Source organism: Mytilus galloprovincialis, chromosome 2 (assembly GCF_965363235.1).
Source record: "Mytilus galloprovincialis chromosome 2, xbMytGall1.hap1.1, whole genome shotgun sequence".
NCBI lineage: Eukaryota > Metazoa > Mollusca > Bivalvia > Mytilida > Mytilidae > Mytilus > Mytilus galloprovincialis.
In genome coordinates, this window is record NC_134839.1 from 29,374,911 (window position 1) to 29,396,063 (window position 21,153).

Genomic DNA, 21,153 nt, shown 5'->3' on the forward strand with positions numbered 1-21,153 from the left:
ACATATGTGTATACTCAGAACCTTGACAACACATACAGAACCTACCTGCTCCTATAACCGTTATGGTCAAACCCTAGCCTTATTTTGTGTCATAAATGCAACACTCCGCTTTCCGTTCCTCTTGGCAATTAAGATTACCATAATTGCTAGTACATACAAACTTACACTTTTGCACCATAATATAGCTCTATATTGCTGCACATTGTGATTGTTAACATCAGTTACAACTACAGAAAGTAGGAATGGTTCTCGATCAATATCTGTGCCCACATAATTCTGGTGAACTGAAATATCAATTTCTATAGTTATCTTATTTTCTGTCAAGGAAATTGAGATTTCCGAAGGAAAATAATCTTTCAAATTAGCTCTAAGCATGAATGTATGATTTTGATTATCTTTGGTGATTGTCAACTGCGTTGCAATCACCTGCGAGGAAACATCGCCACAGAAAACAAATGTTCCAGACTTAGAATGTTGTAAAAAAACAAAAAAGTAGAAAGATTGCATAAAATTCTATAAAACCATATTTCAATTATATTATCACATTAAGAGAATGTTGTTAAAAACAAATATGCAGAAAACTTGCACAAATTTCTATAAAAAGCCATATATCTATTTTGATGTGACAAAAATAGCAAGAAAAACAATTATATAATTAATGTAACGTGTTATATTATTTAAATATAGATAAATAATTCAATTTAACAAACAGAGTTACATTTTTTCTCTAAATGCAGAAATATTAAACGGCATTACATCTGAATGGTTTCAAAATTAATTTTTACAATTTGATTTTTAAGATATGAACTTTTTTTTACTTTCTTAACATATATTTAGTTTTAATCTCCAAACAAACAGAAGCCATTGAATTACGAAAATAAAATAGAGAGTGTTACTTACGTTTTCCTAGAAAATATTTAAAGTACCATCTGGTTTGGAATTCTGGATTCTCTAGATGTATAGGACTATTAACCGGGCTTGGTACCTTAAAACATATTGGACTATTAGCCGAGCTTAGTACCTTCAAAACACATATAGGACAATAACCGGGCTTGGTACCTTAAAAATACATATTGGACTATTACCCGGCTTCGTTCCTTTTTAAAACATATAGGACATATATAAACATATTAATCGAGCTTAGTACCTTACAATATATGTTTGAATACATATATTGGACATTAACAGGGCTTGGTACTTTAAAAAAAATAGAGAAAATAAAGAAAGTTAAAAATTGTTTTAGAAATATATTCTCTTTATTTGAGTATCTTTTATGACCAGGATATGAATTTTTAAAAAATCTTTTCATTATAACGTGTATGAAGAAGTAACCCAACAACACAAAAGTCAAAGGATAAATAACGTTAGTCTGTATTATTCTAGCAGGCTCAAAGTATAGACAATTAGTGAATACACATAATAGAGACATAAACATTCTATAATCAACATTATATTCCTTGGGGGAAACAACATGAAGATAATACTATGACAGTCACTAAAGAGAAGAGACGAGAACAATTTAACGGAAGTAAATATATACGTATTGTCTGTCCAAATACAATGTCATCCTTTTTATTCCATTTGATATTCTACGCGTTTTTCGTGAATGATTTGGGTTTTTTCAAGAGCAATGTACGTAACATTTTATAACAACGTTCTAATTTCGGATATATGTAAAATTGTAGATTAATTTGCAAGTATATAATTATCACTTTTTTCTTTTTTTTTTTAAATAGGGTGAAATGGCCATCCATCTTCTTCTGGAACATTATCATAAGCAGATGAAAAATAAATTACACTGAAGCTAGAACACTCCCCGTCGTCTTTTTCTTCCAGCTAACGTACGTAGCAAAGAGGTATTTCATGTAATGTCGATTTCTAGATTCGTCATTTTCCCTCATAATTTGGAGTTCGTTTAGGGATTTAGATCTAGTGATAGTTTTTTTTGTTAACATTTCGTAACTATAACTGTAGTCATATTTAGCCGCAGTATAACTACAAAATAGCGTCTGGCCGTCAATTTAGGATTTTTTTTTGTATTCCGCACGAAACAGTTAAAGGGCCCGGTAAATGCCGACTTAACATTTCCATCATATAAAACATTGATATTTTCTGACATTGAGATACAATTTTAAATATCATTAATACTGGCTTGTACCTACACGGTTCATTTCAAATGTTTGTTTTAATGTGTTTAAGATCTAATTAACTACCACATAGCGATATGCTTTATTCAGTTCATTTATTTATCTATTCACTTCCTGGTACAAATGCCATTCTATATAATTCTTTAAAGGTTTCACTGTGAACATTTATAATTGTCAGAAAAATAAGATACGCCGTGGCAAAACAACAGCAAACTTATTCGTACAAAATGCCTATACATATTTAATATATTCTCCTTTTGAAGACCTGCTTATCCATGTTATTTCGAATTTTTCATTGTTACATTGATTCTTCGGTATTCTTTTGGTCACTCAATATAGTATACATTGTGTTGTCTAACTGTTGTATTCACTTGATAAAAGGAGATGTAATGTATACTTCAGGAAGACAGGAACTCTTAAACAAGGTGCATGGGTTTCACTCTACATACGTTGGAATCTGACGTTCGGTAGTTGTTGTTTGTTGATATGGTTTATAGGGTTTCTCCTTTTTTATAAAGATTAGACCGTTGATTTTCCCGTTTAAATGGTCCTTCACTAGTAATTTTTGTAGTACTCTATAGCTTGCTGTTCGGTGTGAGACAAGGCTCTGTGTTGAAGACCGCACTTTGACCTATAGTGGTTTACTTTTATCAATTTTGACTTGGCTGGAGAGTTGTCTCATTGGCACTCATATTACATCTTCTTATATCTATATAACAATAAGTTACTTTGGAATGGAACCAAGTACATTGATTAGCTGCAGGGTTGCTGAGCTTAGACTTAACATTATATCAAGACGACATATAACATCAATCTATTGGTATCCTTGGATATGTTTGATAACGGGTGAATTAAATATCGTTGTCAATATAATTGGATTTGATGTCACTGTCATACAGGTTACAGGTTTAGTTAGCTTTAAAACCAGGTTCAACCCACCATTTTCTTCATAAGGAAATGTCTGTACCAAGTCAAGAAGATGACAGTTGTTATCCATACGTTTTGTTTGTTGGGCTTTTGATTTTGCCATTTGATTAAGACTTTTCGTTTCGAATTTTCCTCGGAGTTCAGTATTTTTGTGAATTTACCTTTTATATTATACTCCAATTATCTTGCATTGTGTTTTACTCCAAAAAAAATTGAACAATTGTGACTTTATAGTACTACCAATCTGATCAAGACATTTTGTTAAGAGCTACTACCTTTGAAACGATTAACAATAGAAAATCAATTCTCTTTTCACGTTTTGCTGCAATTCATACATGTAAAATAATCAAAAGAATTTGTAAAACCACTTTATATTCTTTTCATGTAGTCATTTTTTTTATTATTTTTTTTTTGGCAACAAGTTTATTTACGAAATGCGACTATTTGACATTTCATATCGAAGAACTTTGACGGGTTTCATCGTGACGCTCTTTTTTATAATTTAGTGGAAATCAACAACACCAAAACAAGCAATAAAACTGAAAAATGTTTTCAAAGATGCTTTTTGAAAAGGTCAATTCAATCATTGTTAATGATATTTTTATTTAAAGGAAACGATGAAATTGTAAACATCTCTCGTTTTTCACATCACAATAATTTCTAAATTTGGCTGATCATAAAATAATGTATGTAAGACATTTCATTGCATGTTAATGTTATTTTTTCGTCTTTAAAATTTCCTGCGGATATTGCTGAACGTAAGACAAGACATTTGTGACGTTAAAATTTAGATGGTCATAAATGATGTACTATAGTAAGTTACAACATGACATCTGAGCGGTTTTAAAATTATCTATGGATATTTTTTGTATATTTTTTTTTTTCAAATAGGATATTAATGCATCACGTAGGTAGTTGATTTATAGTTCCTCTACATACATAGCAAGAGAGGCGAAATATACTAAAGTGAAGGTTAATTCAAACTCATCAATCGAAAATAAACTGTTAACGTCATGGCAAAAAAATATACCTAAAGACAAACACGTGTACACAAAACCGACATAGAAAAAACCCTAAAGACTGGGTAACATGTACCAGATAAAAAACAGGATTTCCAAACTATAAATTATAGATTCTGAAAATCTTTCTAAATGCATTCATATCTTTGAAGACATGAGAAGAATATTTCGACACAAATGCATTTGTCATTCCAATAGCAATTGATGATAGAAATATATGTTAAAAAAAATAACACAAACTCACTTTGTTGAATTTGTCAAGCGTGATACAATGTTGATGAATTTGTTGAATGAAATTAGGAAAATACCATTGAAACAAAGATCTTATAGAAATAAGCACACAGATTAAGTGAACCATAAGAGAGGCTAGAGGATCACAGTGAAACTAACAGAGTATACGAAAGTATTAATAAAATGTAGTGAACTTGTAATTAAGCTAATTATTTAGTTCAGGGACAATTAGAAATCCGCATTACTTTTTATGGTCATAATTTGGCTTAGTTTTAGCTTTTGTCGTATATTTCTTTTCATGATTTCCATTTATTGAGACATATCGACGTTTAAGTCTAAGTTTAAGTTAGATTTTTTGATATATCAGAAAATCAGAGTTTAGGAAAAATAAGAATGACAATAAAATTGTCGAATACATTCAAAGTGCGAGAGGAAAGAAACATAAAGTGTGACTCAAAATAAAACAACTGGGTTTCGAATTCACAACATCAATGTTGACAGGCTAGTGATACCGTAGTTGAATTATTTAGCCTACACAGCTACAGAGGCCCAACGTTTACATTGTAAAGGTTGGCAATTTGTTTTCACATATGAAACCTCCTATTATAGCCATAAATTTCGTTCGCGTCTACTTGCAAATTAAATTTGTATTCATGAAAGTGAAATTCTCCAAATTATAAAGTATTTTTGAAATTCTGACATGTCAAAATATTTGTGATATATTTTAAGATACAAAAATATATCAGAGTCAAATTTTAGCGAATGCGTGAATGACGTTTTATGTCGTTCTCTGCAAGAAACTGCCATGGTTTTAGTTATGGAATAAGTATACATGCTAATTCTTCCAAGCAGATATATTGCAATATAATCATAAGATAGCATAAATACATGTAGATTTATACATTCTGTCATTATGTCGTCTTTTTCTAATAAAATAAAACTAAAACTACAGTATTTTTTTAATAATTCTACCACATCTTAATGAATACTAATTATAACTTGATTTTACCAATTTATGAGTGACCTTGAAAATTCGTTATGTTGGAAGAATCAGTAATATTTTTTCTCTATAGAAATTTATCTAAAATCAATAGTTATTTGTCCCTGAATGTCTCTAAACCATTGAGAAAATACTTTAATAGATCGCAAAACGTGTTTTGTTTAATAGAACACCCACATAACTTTATCATTCAAAGACTTTCAGCGTATAATAGCCTAAGGCAGACCAATTATTATAAATGAAACAAGAAGATGAAAGTCATTGTGACTACTGAGAGCATAGCCTTCTAGATTTGTTTGAAAAACAATGAGGTCTATTCTAATGAGATTTGACCATTCAAAATATAACTATAAAAAACATATGTCATGGAACATGCTTTGTTTTCAATACAAGCGGATGCTGTTAAAGTTCATATCAAAATATGTGCACGATTTTTATGTTAATGTTTTACTTGGGGTATACTGGTTTCCTCAGAGTTACTGGTGATATGGTATGAATATTTTGAAAGTGGAATTTTACCCACCAATCAAAAGACAACCTTATTTACGCAAGCATTGTGTAAAGATTCTTAATTATCGTAACAAAAATACTGAAATTCAATATACAAATGTAAATTCAAACCGAGGAGATCCATAAAAACTGACAAAATGACATTTTATCAACCAACGGCACGTAAGGAAAACAAATGCCATCTCTGATTTGGTACAGCCTTTTACCGAAGAAAAACAACAAAACCGTGTGTTATCATCAAGAATGTTTGGTTTATTTGGGGGTATGGTTGCTGTCTGGTTGTCATGTTTGTTCAAACAAATACTTTTTATAATTATGAAGTCTGCGGGGAACTAAAACCCGTTAAAATCTTGACTTGTAAAAATCATATATCGGAGCAAAAAATAAAACTCCCATAGCATATATGATTATTTATTTATTTTTGCTATCACTACTGATTAAATATAATGATTCTCTCTTAAATATGCTCCCAATATCTGGTTCATACTAGGAGTATGTTTATTCTCTAATTGTGTATACGATCTTCGCGAGTACCTGTATAACAGCCGGACTTACCTCATCGCCATCATGTTCACCAGTTTCTACTCGGAATCTTCCTGCTGTGTTCGTTCCCTCTCCATCTTCAGAATATAACTGACAAAATAAATACAAGCCATTATATAAATACTTGCAAAATTTAACCGCTTATAACAATTAGGGAAAACAAAAAATAATTAAAAAGATTGAAAAGACAGGTCTACAAACATGTAGCAATTAATCTATTTTGAACTATTAGAAATGCCAAATCAAATTGCTCTGTGCTACAACAAATAAAACAGCTTAAAATGAACGATATTTACTTCTAAAAAGAGGATTTATACAATTGTATATAGTATTGTCGTCTTATCAAAATAGGACAAAACAAAATGTTGAGAAAGATTATCTGGTGATATTGAAATAATGTCTCATTGTATTCGTTTCTTGCCACTTTTTTAAATGGCATATAGAAATGTATAATATAAGTGACATCGTTTTACATAAAGTTATGTAGGACAAAACAGAATGCGTAGAATGATTTAATGTATCTGGTGTTATTGAAATAACGTCTTCCTGTTCTCATATAAATAATGTTATTTGAGACCAAGAAAAATGTTGAGAACAGATTTAGAGTATCTGTTGATAATCATTCTTTACTCATTTATTCTCACATATACATCTTAACAGAAGTCATATTCAAAATAAATTTATAATATTATATTACAAAAAGTTACGGTAGTACCAGAGAAAATATTATATGTTATGCAGGTCTCTGATAGGATATTATACTGTTGCATGCTAACAAGCTAAGCTTTTCAAACATCAGAGGCGGATTTAATGGCACAACATTATGGTAAATGCATTGACTTTTTCATGTCGCACTCCAGACATTACTTAGTTTGGGGCCTGTAACCTCTAAAAGTCTTGATCTGCATTTGAATATTAACTCCAAAATAATACGAGATGTGAATCGACTGCAACAAACATTCTCATGAAAATGTTCAAGTACAAATTGTAAAAACAACAATATGCTTTACTTAAAAACAAAGAACAAATGTAAATTTTAACATTTATTTACATCAAACTTCAATTAGTAGCCGCATGTTCTAACAAATATATTCTATGCATATATTTTTTACATGTTTGCAAAGGAGCTATTGTTTTTGGTAATTTATCTGATGCACGTAATTAGAACGCAAATGCAAAATATTTACACGTGAATTAACAGACTAATTTCAAACGAACGAAGTGGATTTTCTTGTGTTCTCCTAGTTGTATTATTATATGGAACATAACATTGGTACCGTTAATGTAATCAGATTTTTCTAATGGAAATTTTTCTTTATTTCTCTTTTATCGGCACACCGTTTTTATCAGTCTTTAAATTAACAAATTTGCACCGTATTGTACATATGAAAGTGCCTATTAAACTGTTATTTAGAGAAGGGGTTGTTAGACTGTGGTACTAAGCTAATTAGATTTGACTCCTCTTATGATTTGGAATGCAAAAGACTTCTGTTGTCTGTTCCATGGTCGGGTTGTTGTCTCTTTGACACATTCCCCATTTCTATTTTCAATCTTATTCTGCTTTTCTGCAATCCAATTTAAAACAAAATTTCCTGATACCTAAATTAATTTGATGTACCTAATGTGCAATTCCAAATTTATTTCTCGTCAGTTGTTTTCCAAACAAAATATTGGAGTCTTTAGTTCAATAGCCCATAGTTTCCTGTCTTCTTCTGTTGAACTTTGCAACGCTAAGTAAAGACCCTTACCATCTTTAGACATTTAAATTGTCTTATTATAAGCCTCAAACTATTTTATCCCGAGGCAATAGGACCATTTCCCAGATGATATCTAAGCTAGTGAAACGTTGTTAAAGTTTATTGAATTAAATTTTTCTTAGTTTTAAGACAAATGGCTGGTTGAGCAAGACTCTAGGTGTGCTGTGCTGAAGGAAACTCATACTGATACGTTTCGACTTAGCTGTACCATCATGAAACGAAATAAATACTAAAATTGAGAATGGATTTGGGGAATATGTCAAAGAGACAACAACCCGACCAATGAGAAGACAGTCGAAGGTCACCATGGGGTCTTCAACGCATCGAGAAAACCCCACACCCGGAGGTTGTTACTGCTGGCCCCTAAATAAAATTTTGTACTAGTTCAGTAAAAATTGACGTCACACTATATAATCATCTGAATACTGCACAAAAAGATTATTTTACCGTATCCAAACTTCTAGTTTGGTAAACAACATTAACTATGCCAATCTGACGGCACCAGACAGGAATTAGAAATGTTATCTGCGACTAATTAGTTTATTTTTGTTTTAATAGATTTTATTCAATTCAAAGCTTTGTTGACTGATAAAAACATTGCATAAAACAAAATGAATAAAACATAAACGACTTCTATATAAAGAAACAACCTGATGAAATCGATTCCCTCTAGCCTGTTGATAGTTTATTTCTTTCTTCATTAAGAATTTTAAACGAATCAACAGGAATCTAAGACAATTTTCTAAAAAAGGAAAGTCGTGTAGTTACTTATAATCAACCAAGTAAATATAATGTCCGAAACCCACTGTTCACGATATACAAATCTCTACAGTGTTCTTACAAATACTTTATTTCATATTTGCATGCAAATTTTAAAATTAAAGTAAACCCAGTTCTCTCCAATGATGAAATAACATTGATTAGTGTTCTGTAAAGGGATTTATACATTTTCATCAGCAACCTGATTCTTTTGTGTTTATTGCATTTGATATGTAAAAAGTAAAATCACAAGGAAACTCAACTCCGAGGAAAATTCAAAACGGAAAGTCCTTAATCAAATGGCAAAATTAAAACTCAGACACATCAAACGAAAGGATAACATTTGTCATATTCCTGACTTAGTACAGGAATTTTCAAATGTCATTTTAAACTGAATTTAAAAACATTTTTAAGCTGAATTTAAAAACATAAAAATGTTTGGTTGCATAAATCTTATTTTTAGAAGTTACATCATTACTGGCACGTGGACGATACCAGTGCTGATTAGTTCTCGGTATTAGAGCTTGGTTGATAACATTATAACATACATACTTGAAAGACCCCGCGAGTAAATTAAGGATAACCAATAAACTATGGGGTTCATTTTCCCACAGATAAAGTCTGATGGATTAGGCGCATCTCTTATTTTCATTTTTTTTCTCGAGAAAAGCTATAGAATATTTATCTATCTAAATTATAATTTCCTGATAAAGTGTCAGCATATAATGTAATGGACAATAAATCACCGAGTTTACTTTCAGGTTACAAGATATTGCTGTAGTGCTGTACAGTAGTATAGTATATTTTAACTGAATGCAATTGAGTTTATTTTTCAATTTGAAAAACAACATGTGGTATCAATTTAAATGCGACCACCTTTTTCGGTAGACCAAATAAGTTAACGTTATGAATTATAAGTCACCGAACGGCTTTCAACAATGAGCAGAACCCAAAACACATAGCGAGCTATACAGTTACCAACATTTTAAATGTAAGTTCAGTATTGGTTTAGATATAAAAAATATGGCAACAGTAGTATATCGGTGATCAAAATCCATCGATTGAGAGAAAACAAATTCGGGTTACAAACTTAAACAGAGGTAAACACAACAACTATAAGAGAAAAACACAGGAACAATTATTATAGCAAAAATCCTATGAAAATATGGACATCACTATTCGACATTGAGAAAAGGCCATTTGCAAAGTAAGCTATAAAATCCCTAACATGACAAAATGTGCAACGATTAATTTTTTTTTTTGTATCGAGATATTTGACGCCAATGAACCATGTGAATGACATTCTAAAAACACGTGTCGTGTTCACGGAAACTGGTATCACTGTGACCTCAACTCTTATAAATGATAAACAGAATTCATTATTCTAAAACGTAATACACAGTGACCACAAATCTAATGCGTAATATACGATGATCATAATTCCCTTACTAATTCTTTTATCATTTCAAAATTTCATTTTAAAAGGAATAACTCGAAATGTGATCCTACGCATTTTTTCAAATTGCGTGCTTAAAGAATAATCCATATTCAAATTTGAGTGCATCCATGTAGAGGATGAAGCTCAATGAAATGTAAATGTTGTATTTCATTAGAATTTATAATGGCAATTGCAAAAAAAAAAACAATAGTTTTATAACCAAAAACGAAAACAAAGGAACTGTTCCTTTTGGATTTTCTTCGTTAACTTTAAGGATTATTAGTTGATAAGTTGATGTAATTGATGGTAAAAAGAAAACCATGGAATAAGAAGATGAAATTCCTTATGACATCAGAGTATGTGTAAGCTTATGATATCGATGTTCATTATCACTGAACCAGTATATATTTGTTTAGGGGCCAGCTGAGGGACGCCTCCGGGTGCGAGAATTTCTCGTTGCATTGAAGACCTGTTGGTGACCTTCTGCTGTTGTCTGCTCTATGGTCGGGTTGTTGTCTCTTTGGCACATTCCCCATTTCCATTCTCAATTTTATTAAAAAACAGATATAAAGTCGTTATAATGGAATGGGTAATAAATCTATCGGATTACAGACAATGCTGAAGGTTAGATGGACAGTAAAATTATATAAATCACTATACGTCTTACAGTGTAATGGTCAATTTTCACTGTTGAAAACATTGAGTTCGGTTTACAGATAATGTCAACAAATACTTTATCTTAGCAAATTAAGATCATGTTGACAAATTATGCGGGGGACATTCTAGTTGCTTCTGGCTTTTCCTAATCTCAAATGAATTAGACGAACAACTTAATATTTTATATATAACGAGAAAATCTACATGGAATGTCCGTTGTTATAAATAGTAGGAGTGAATTTGTATTGGAATGAAAAATAGAACAATTTGATATAGAGAAGAAAAGTGTATTATCGGATAGTAACATATGATACCACTGCTTTTAATAATAACAAATCAGATTCAAGTAGTCATTAATGAATCACAACAAAATGAGGAAGTGCATTATTAAATTATTGTGTTACATTTAATTGAAGAAATAAATAAACAGTTAGCAAGCCTTATCTTTTTAGTGCAGTGATTTAAGCATTTAAAGTCATTCGATTCATTAGATTTTTACCACTAAACAGGGTCGGCTCAGGTTTGATAAATTAGTAAATTCAAGTTTTAATAAAGCAAAAAACTACATGCTACCTAATTTTCATATAACTAAATTAACATAAGAGACATGCATAAAACATTTATGAAGTTTCACATTTATGCATGTTATAAGGCAGTTCCTAATCTAATTGGTATCCGATCAAATAAATTCAGCTTAATTGGAAGAGGATTCACTCTTCAGACTAGTGATTTTCAATAGCTTGACATTACTCGTTGTGAGCACACTACCCTAATGCAAATTGACCTCATGGTTTTCACATGATGAGATGGAATCATCAGCTTCATGATGGTTATTTTTCTTTGAATACACAATGTATTCTATCAATTATTTGCTATGCTTTATCTTAGCATACATCCTTATACATATTGGGTTATTGCATTGCCAACAAACTTTTTTAATTCTTGTTTTTCATTTTTGTTTATACGCTTGTGGAACCATTTAGCTTATATGTATAAGGAACATATGTTTATTTGTGTTAATAAAGCCCTGAATTCTGAAATAATTCACATGATGCATTTCTATTTTTATTTGTTGACATATTTGTTTGTTTTTATAATGATTAAGAGTGTAACAAAATGTTGACTGCTGTACTTCTGTTTTTGTCATTTTCACGTATTATTTTTGTTTGTTTTGTTCACACGTTCATATCAATGTAGTGCCATTTAACGCAAATGTCATCCAAGTAAGAGGTTAGCTAGTTATTAATCAATTTAAAATCTACCAATTTCTACATAAGAAAATTCCATTATCAAATCAGTTGTTTTCCATTCGTTTGATGTGTTTGAGCTTTTGGTTTTGCCATTTGACAATGAACTTTCCGTTTTGCGTTTTCCATGGAGTTCGGTATGTTTGTTATTTTACTGTTTAGGAGGGGGAAATCCTAGTTACATGCAATATTAGGCATTTCACTTACCACATATCATTTTATTTTTCCACATTTGTTTTATATTGATAGCAACTATAATCAAAACAGAAGTTTAATCTGAAAATTTAGAACTAATAAGCTCAATGTTAATTTTAATCATTTGGTATCTTTAAATTAGCCAGTGACTGTATATAAATATAAAGTTTAAATCAAAACAAAACAAAACTTAAATGTCTGTCATCAACCCTAATTCCTTAAAATAACAAACTTATTTGAAATAAGATAATCATTGACAAGGTTCCATACTTTCATTACCAAACACTGCAATATTAAGGAAAACACACCACGGAACCGTAGTACAACGATATCATTCTGTGTTGTTGTGGGAAGAAACGAACAGTTTTGTTTCCAGACTTATATCAAGTGCAGCTTTTAATATATGCATGTCTGTAATTTTACTTATATAACTTGCCTCTAAAATGTTTTTTACTTAGTTTAGAATCAACAAATACTGTTTAAAATCATGAATATGATTGGGTAGTGTCCAATATGATTTTCGGTTGTTTCCTCATTGTGGCTTATCCAACTTCCCTGTTAAGTTTTTTTTTGTTATTATTTCAGGCAATCAGATGCATGATTTACCTGTACTAGATCTGTCTAGACCAATTTTAAAGTGTTTTCAAATTTCATATTTAGAATTATCTATTATGTAATAGTTCGGTATTTTGGAAACAAAAGGAAATAGAAAATAATCTTTCCGAAACAATATTATCATATAATGATACATCCTTTATATATATTTTTTCAATCAATGGTTATCCCTTTTGAGGATTGCTCAGTTCGTCATTTAGGAAAAAGTAAAATTACGAACGTACTGAATTTCAAGAAAAAATTTAAATCTTAAAGTCCCTTATCGAATAGCACAATCAAAAGCTCAAGCATATCAAACAAATATTCCTGATTGAAACATGCGTTTCCTTAAGTAGACAGTGGTGGATTAATCCTGGTTTTAAAGCTAGCTAAACCTCTCACTCGTTTAACAATTGCTATAATTCAATTTATTGACAACAATTTGTGAATATAACTTACATTCAGTTTAATATTTTCGAAAAGCGTGTTGGATAAAATGACCCTACAGTGGAAATTCAACCAATGACGTTATGTTATCGTTATATGAACACTTATAACCCATTTGATTTTGAGACGGCCAATTACAGATATATGGCCTGTTTAAATAATTTGAAAAAAATTGTTTAACGGTATAAGGAATCGTAAGCTATGTAATGTCTGTGAGTGAGCACCTTGTTGTTCGAAGAGCTTTTCAGTGGTTAAGTATAGAATTTCAAAATTTTAAAATTTTAAAAGCCAAAAATGAACTCATGTGCTCCAATTGGTTCTTCTAGTTGCAAAGATTGTGCTTATCATGGAAATTAAGATCCGATTGGCAATGGTAAGATAACTAGAAATAGCAGAATTTGATGTAACTGTCATACAAGTGAAAGTTTTAAATAGTTTTAAAACCAAGTTTAATCCCCCATATTCTACATTAGAAAAATGTCTGTACCAAGTCAGGAACATGACAGTTGTTATCCATTCGTTTGATGTGTTAGAACTGTTCGATATTTCCATTCGATTAAGGACTTTCCACTTTGAATTATTAATGTTTAAATATAGATTTTAAAAACACAAAATAACCCAAAGATGAACTCATGTGCTCCAATTGGTTCTTCTAGTTGCAAAGATTGTGCTTATCACGGAAATTAAAATCCGATTGGAAATGGTAAGAGAACTAGGAATAGCAGAATTTGATGTAACTGTCATACAAGTGAAAGTTTTAAATAGTTTTAAAATCAGGTTTAACCAACGATATTCTACATCAGAAAAATGCCTGTACCAAGTCAGGAACATGACAGTTGTTATCCATTCGTTTGATGTGTTAGAACTGTTCGATATTTCCATTCGATTAAGGACTTTCCACTTTGAATTATTAATGTTTAAATATAGAATTTAAAAACACAAAATAACCCAAAGATGAACTCATGTGCTCCAATTGGTTCTTCTAGTTGAAAAGATTGTGCTTATCACGGAAATTAAAATCCGATTGGAAATGGTAAGAGAACTAGGAATAGCAGAATTTGATGTAACAATCATACAAGTGAGAGTTTTAAATAGTTTTAAAATCAGGTTTAACCAACCATATTCTACATCAGAAAAATGCCTGTACCAAGTCAGGAACATGACAGTTGTTATCCATTCGTTTGATGTGTTAGAACTTTTTGATATTTCCATTCGATTAAGGACTTGCCATTTTGAATTTTCCTCGGAGTTCAGTAATTTGGTGGTTTTGCTTGTTACTGGGACACATTCGTAGTCATTTACAAAACATGTATTAAACATTTTAAAAACAACGTGTTCGTTTTGTTAGACATTTCAAATTATCATTTCCTATAACGAAAGGCATTTAAAAGTATGTGTACCTCTAAAAGAACAATTTCCTTGATATCCAGGCGATAAGCTTTTAGTTCGTATATGATTGTCGTTGGTTGTCTTCACATAAAGTTTCCTTACTTCCATGTGGAAGTATTTTGTAAAGAGGGTTAATGGTTTAAACATAATCAACGTACTTATTTGCGTGTCATGTAACGATTACTGCTGCAATAGCATCTGGTTTGTAAACACAGAAAAAAATCATCTACTGTATTGAAAACTAAATAAAGTCATGTTCGTTCAAATAACGAGTTCTTTCTAGAACAATATCTATTTGATGCGCGCTGTATTAACTAATGACTTAATATGCTCTCGAAGTACTGAAACTAGACCACAACTTAAGTTGTACCAAGCTCAATTTCGTTGTTGTATAAAAGTACAATAAAGGTTAAGTTTTTTTGCAATCAATAATAATAATATTGCAACGACTTGTCATCAGCAGATAGAGTACATATGGTCTACTTCATAATATTAGTAAGACTCGAAAAACGACGTTTTATAGAGAAATGTTACAATGAACGATTGAGTGTCACTAACCAGATATTCATATGGTAAATAAACAGTAGTAGTATACCGCTGTTCGGAAGTCATAAATCGATTGAGAGAAAACAACTCCGGGTTACAAACTCAAACGGAGGTAAACACATCAACTATAAGAGGGAAACAACAACCAAAACAACAACAACACACATGAAACGAACTATTAAATAACAACTAAATAACAAAGAAATTATGGTGAGTTTAACCTGGTTTTGCGGCTAGCCAAACTTCGCGCTTTTATGGCAACGCTAAATATAATATTTCTGACATTTCTTGTTTAGGAAGTCAAAACGATTGATTGACCATTTTTTCACGGAATTGTTGCTTACTAAATAGAAATACCAAGTAAACGAAATATGCGTATAACAATTCAAATATCATTACGTGTTTTATTTAGCCATTTGATAAAGGACTTGCCGATTTGATTTTTCTTTTCAGATTGTTTGTCATTTTACTTTTATATATACGTGAAAACCGGTGGAACATATCATAATATACCTGCAGCCATAGTCATTCAGTTGATATAGATAAAAATAGATATGTGATATAATGGACAGGTGTAAACTGTGACAGAATTTAACTGTATGTAGTGCATTCGAGAACAGTACTACAATTGTATAATACTGATTGAAGAAGGGTGACACTTGTCTTTTGTATGAACTTTATCTGGTGCGAATTAGGCCAACAGTTGTTGAGTCGTTAAAAAAGTACAGCATTAGGCATATTTAACTGTATACAATGTTTATATCGTACCCGTTCCCAATCATCCGAAAATTGATTTTGTTCAGATTTATATGCACCTAGTAAATGTAAATATATTGACGCTTAACAGTTTGCTGATATAGTCAAATAGAATTTAAAACTTTTCTGAAAATGTGATGGCCTGCAGTAAAACATGTCTTTGGAGACACCCGAAAACAACAGTCTCACTAAGGTCATTAAGTCTGACTGTTGAATCGCATGGTGGTTCGGTTACAAATGAACAGTAGCAGACCTGACGATGACCTTACCGACATAACCAGTTCTGTATTTTTTGGAGTTAAGGGGAGTCCTTCCGTTTTTCTATTACCACCTTGATAAGTGTTTTTATTCGAAAATCAGTTAATCACTGTTGACTATATTTATAACCAAATAATATTGGGTCTTCTTCTGAAAAAGAGTAAATACCGAAACAAAGTGATTATATCGTGAACCTAATCATAATGACCAGATTCTGTATTGAGTACAACTCCTGGAATCAATCCAAAGATTTACAAATTACAATGAATCATAATTAGTTCATTGAGATAACATTAATTGTAAGTATATTATTGGCTCTATATAATGACGACTTCAGTATGCATACTTAAAAGATTTATCCCAACGAACTGACTTTAAAAAATCTAATTAGTTATTATGATAATAATAAACACTGCCCTTTCCTGGATCTTGATATCAATATCTTTAACAGGAAGTTAAATACCTAAGAATTTGTTAAAAGATGATTTTTCTTTTCATATTATTAGCTCTTTATTTTTTCCCTTGTCATTATCTTATGTTGTTTTTATATCTCATCTTATTCGATTCGCATACGTATGTAACAACTATCTTGATTTTAACGAAAGAAATCTATGAATGCTACACTGAACATTTATTACACATAGGGTTTTGATAACACAAACTTGTCAAAACATTTACTAAATGTTATCATCAGTACAAGGACATCATTTGTAAAAATGAATCAACATGCAGACATCTTAAACGTTCAGATATTTCACATTCAGTACTTCATGGTAATATTCCTTACAAAATACAAAAACGTCGACATTCACCTCAAAAGCTAACCAAAACTTTAAACAGACTTTTTCAGAAGGAATATACTGTTGTCAGGTCATTAAGAATGGCATATTTTGGTATTAATATTGATTCACTCACAGGGTCTTTGCATCGGATATAAACACATTTACTCTAAAACCAGTTTTTGTCATGAAACAGGGTTTGTTCTTCTCGTATATGTTATGATGATTTGTATTATACCCTTAATGGGAGGAATTGTGCTTGATTTTGATAATTTAAGTATCATTGTCACTTTGCGCAGCTTTTTATGCTACCTATTCTTACTTCGTTCTAGGATTTCTTTTAAAGTCAGTTTTACTGTGCTTATTGCTGTGTGTTTCTCTTTTCCATACTGGCTAAAATTGTAGGATGAGGGTTGAGATTCACAAAACTTGTTTATCCCCGCCGCATGTTTGTGTCTGTCTCAAAACAGGAGACTGTTATCTTTGTTAGTCTTGTATATATATATTTTTTTTAATTTCGTTCAATTTATGTGTTTTTGAGTTTAGTATGACGTCCAAAAGAATAAGTACACATAGTTATTTAGGGGGCCAGCTACGGTGTCGGATTTTCTCGCTGCATTTAAGACCCAATTGTAGTCTTCGGCTGTTTCACGCTCTATGGTTGTTTTCTCTTTGACATAATCCTAATTATATTCTGAATTTTAGGTGGTTTTTAAAACAACCGTAATTACGAGTATCTACAGCGATGCTCGTGGCCAATACATTTGAAAATCCAAAACGTATTAAAACAAAATGAAAAGCTATGAAACTAAAATGGAACTTGATATTTCAATCTTCAGTTTTTATGAATAATCTCTTGGTTTTTACTGTCAATTAAATCTACTGTTTATATCTACTTTAGAAAGATTAATATTTTTTACAGCAAACTAGTCATGTTTATTTATCTTTTTTACATTCAATTCGATAATAAAAAAAATGTTGTTGAAAAACATTATTTCAAAAGTCACTTGTTGTTTAGGTGTGGTTTTACTTTATGATCTATAATAGTTGTTGTGTGGCAATATCTTCGTACCACGTAGAATTGAAAATGAATTTCTTAGCGTGAAGGGTCGGTTTCAAAGACATAATGATGTGACCGCAATAATTCAATATACTTGATATCTACCGAGATTGGTATATACGATGTTAGATAGTGTTTCAATGTTTTTGATAAGCATTCGTCTCTTAGTGCAAATGTACTGTCTAAAAAATAAATTGGTATTTAATAACCAATAAAAAAAAAACAGTTTCTTGTAACAATCTTATACTCCTTTTCTTAATAAATATATATATATATATATATATATATATATTTATTAAGAAGCTACCCCTTTACAACGGGGGCACTTGTAGGTAGGGTACCCACAAATGCGTCTAAGAGCTCATACAATGAATAATGTACAATTAAATAAAATACACATAGGACAATATCAAAGTTAAAAATTAATGTTCTTTTAAAACAAGTCAACATTCATGTAAAACATAACAACATTATATATTAATATAAAATCTCAACATTTAGAGATCACATCAATTAAGTTGCACACGTAACTCACAGTTAGCTTAATCTTCTAAAATTGAAGATCTGTAAGTGTACATTTCACTCATTTCATGTGTAAACCCATGTTCATGACAAAAAGACCAGTAAGGTGGAGTTTTGTTGTCTTTAACAAAGGGCAATTGTATATAATCTCTAATTCATCCCAAGTCAATGCCAGTTATGAATAAATTAAACAGAGATTATAAGTCATTTGCCGTCAACATTTAGACTACATAGTTAAAAAGAATAATTTGGACCAAGAAAAGATACAATGTTAATTGTTAATAGATACCGACAATATATGTATGTCTTTGCATAATAAACAAATCTTTCAAAAATACGGTAATTATACTTCATTTTTCTAACACCAGTACTTTTTAACATTTAGACTACATATTTCAAAAAAAAAAATTGGATCAATAAAAGATAAAATGTTATTTAAATACCGACATATAAGTATATTTTTGTAAAGTAAACACCACTTTAAAACTACCATAAGTTTACTTCATTTCTCCTGCATCAGTAGTTTTTGACATCCACAATCAAATTCAATTTTTGATGTGTTTTGTGAGATGTATATAGAACAACGACTTCAATTTAAATCAACATGAATGTTTTGCTTACCCCCCCCCCCCCCTTCCCCCTCAAAAAAATCATATGTTAAGTAATGCAATTCATTTTCTGATGACATTATCAAAACTGAAAAATATAGGTACTAAATGACCATAAGAATGTGAAGTCAAGAGGGTTCAGCGTGTATTTAAGGCACTTGTTAACTAAAAGTATACAATGGAACAAAACGTTGCTCTTAAAGTCTTTAAACTCGATGCATACATAGCTGTTCATATTTCAGTCTTTTGCTAATATTGTGATTTTAAACTTCATATTCAATTTCCAAACGTTAAGAGAGATGGAGTTACAACATTAAACGCTCACTCATGTAAGACGCATTGCATTTGTTTACAAAAAAACGTGTGTATACAAAATGATATTTCTGAAACATTTGGATATATGGGATACAATCTATAACAATGTTGACTAATAAAAGTTATCTCTAGTTAAGGGTTCATATAACCCTAGCTTGCTTAGTTTGTTTATCGTTGTAAGTTTCAGTACTTACATTTATTTTTATCGCTGTTGAGGGGACGAGACAATAAGAAGCTTATTAAACAAGCCATCAATCAATTGTTAAAGTTGTTTTGTATGAAATTAATTTCATTGGATTGATGTGCAGATTATAAACAATGAAGAAAAACATAAAAATAAAACTCACCAGTTCAACAGACCCGTACTGTCGTCTGCTGAAAACATCACGTCGAAATGTTAAATCGGACGCCGGGGAACTGAAAGAAAGAAAATTAAGTATTAATGTCGTAATTATGAGAGATCGTTACAACACAGAATTAATTTATTTCTAACTTGTTGACAAAATACTGTTGGCTTTAGAATAGCATTAGAGTTATGGGCTTCTTAATGATAGCCATGGTGGAGTATTACTTTAAATACATCGCTGTAGCGAAATCTAAAGATACCTCTGGGACTATTATTTCATTATTTTCTCTTGTTTTGTTTAAGAATGATGAATCTTGTACCATGAAAAGGTCTAGGTCGTTACAATGCTGGTCGATTTTCACAAGAATAAGAACTACATGTGATCCATATTTGTAAAAGAATTTTTAGATTTCCAGATTTTGATTACCCAGACGACATTTGTATTGGAACAGTTTTATAACAATGTACTAATGATAGTTGTTTCAACATGCAAAATTGTACATAATCTTGTAATAACATTATAGAGATTAAAGTTACATAACAACCCTTGATGCATCCAGTATTCTAGGTGTTTACATACTTGATGCATCCAGTATTCTAGGTGTTTACATATCTTTTTAAAGGCAACTCTGTGTGACTTGGTTAAATAGTGCACTAATAAATAGCAAAGAAGTATGGTAATTTTGTTTGTTTGGAATAGATTTAAAATTGAGAAAGGAAATGGGGAATGTGTCAAAGCGACAACAACCCGACCATAGAACAAACAACAGCCGAAGGCCACCAATGGGTCTTCAATGTAGCGATAAACTCCCGCACCCGTAGACGTCCTTCAGCTGGCATCTTAAAAAATATTTATACTAATACAGTGATAATGGACGTCATACTTAAAACTCCGAATTATACACAAGAAACTAAAAAATTAAAAATAACGTTTTATTATTTATTTTTTTTGACGTGTATGTACTTTTCCATAGTATAACTTACTTTAATGTTAGTACTAGTTACTTGTTTATTTCATTTTTTTTTATCAAAACAGTGGGGTATCTTACAATCATAAACGACAACTATGACATGTAAACTATTTTCATCATAACCAATCAAAA

At 30.9% G+C, this 21,153-nt stretch overlaps 1 protein-coding gene across 4 annotated transcripts in view; it reads right to left on the reverse strand.

Moving 5' to 3' along the window:
- LOC143063325 (GTPase-activating Rap/Ran-GAP domain-like protein 3) overlaps positions 1 to 21,153 on the reverse strand; it is a 244,878-nt gene that overhangs the window by 38,014 nt on the left and 185,711 nt on the right. For all 4 annotated transcript variants that reach the window (XM_076235403.1, XM_076235402.1, XM_076235404.1 and 1 more), the window contains exons 2-5: positions 20,052 to 20,121; positions 6,390 to 6,467; positions 901 to 985; positions 166 to 284 (exon numbers count right to left, since the gene is read on the reverse strand). In XM_076235403.1, the coding sequence (XP_076091518.1) occupies positions 166 to 284; positions 901 to 985; positions 6,390 to 6,467; positions 20,052 to 20,121 (352 nt within the window). The remainder of the gene's footprint in view (positions 1 to 165; positions 285 to 900; positions 986 to 6,389; positions 6,468 to 20,051; positions 20,122 to 21,153) is intronic.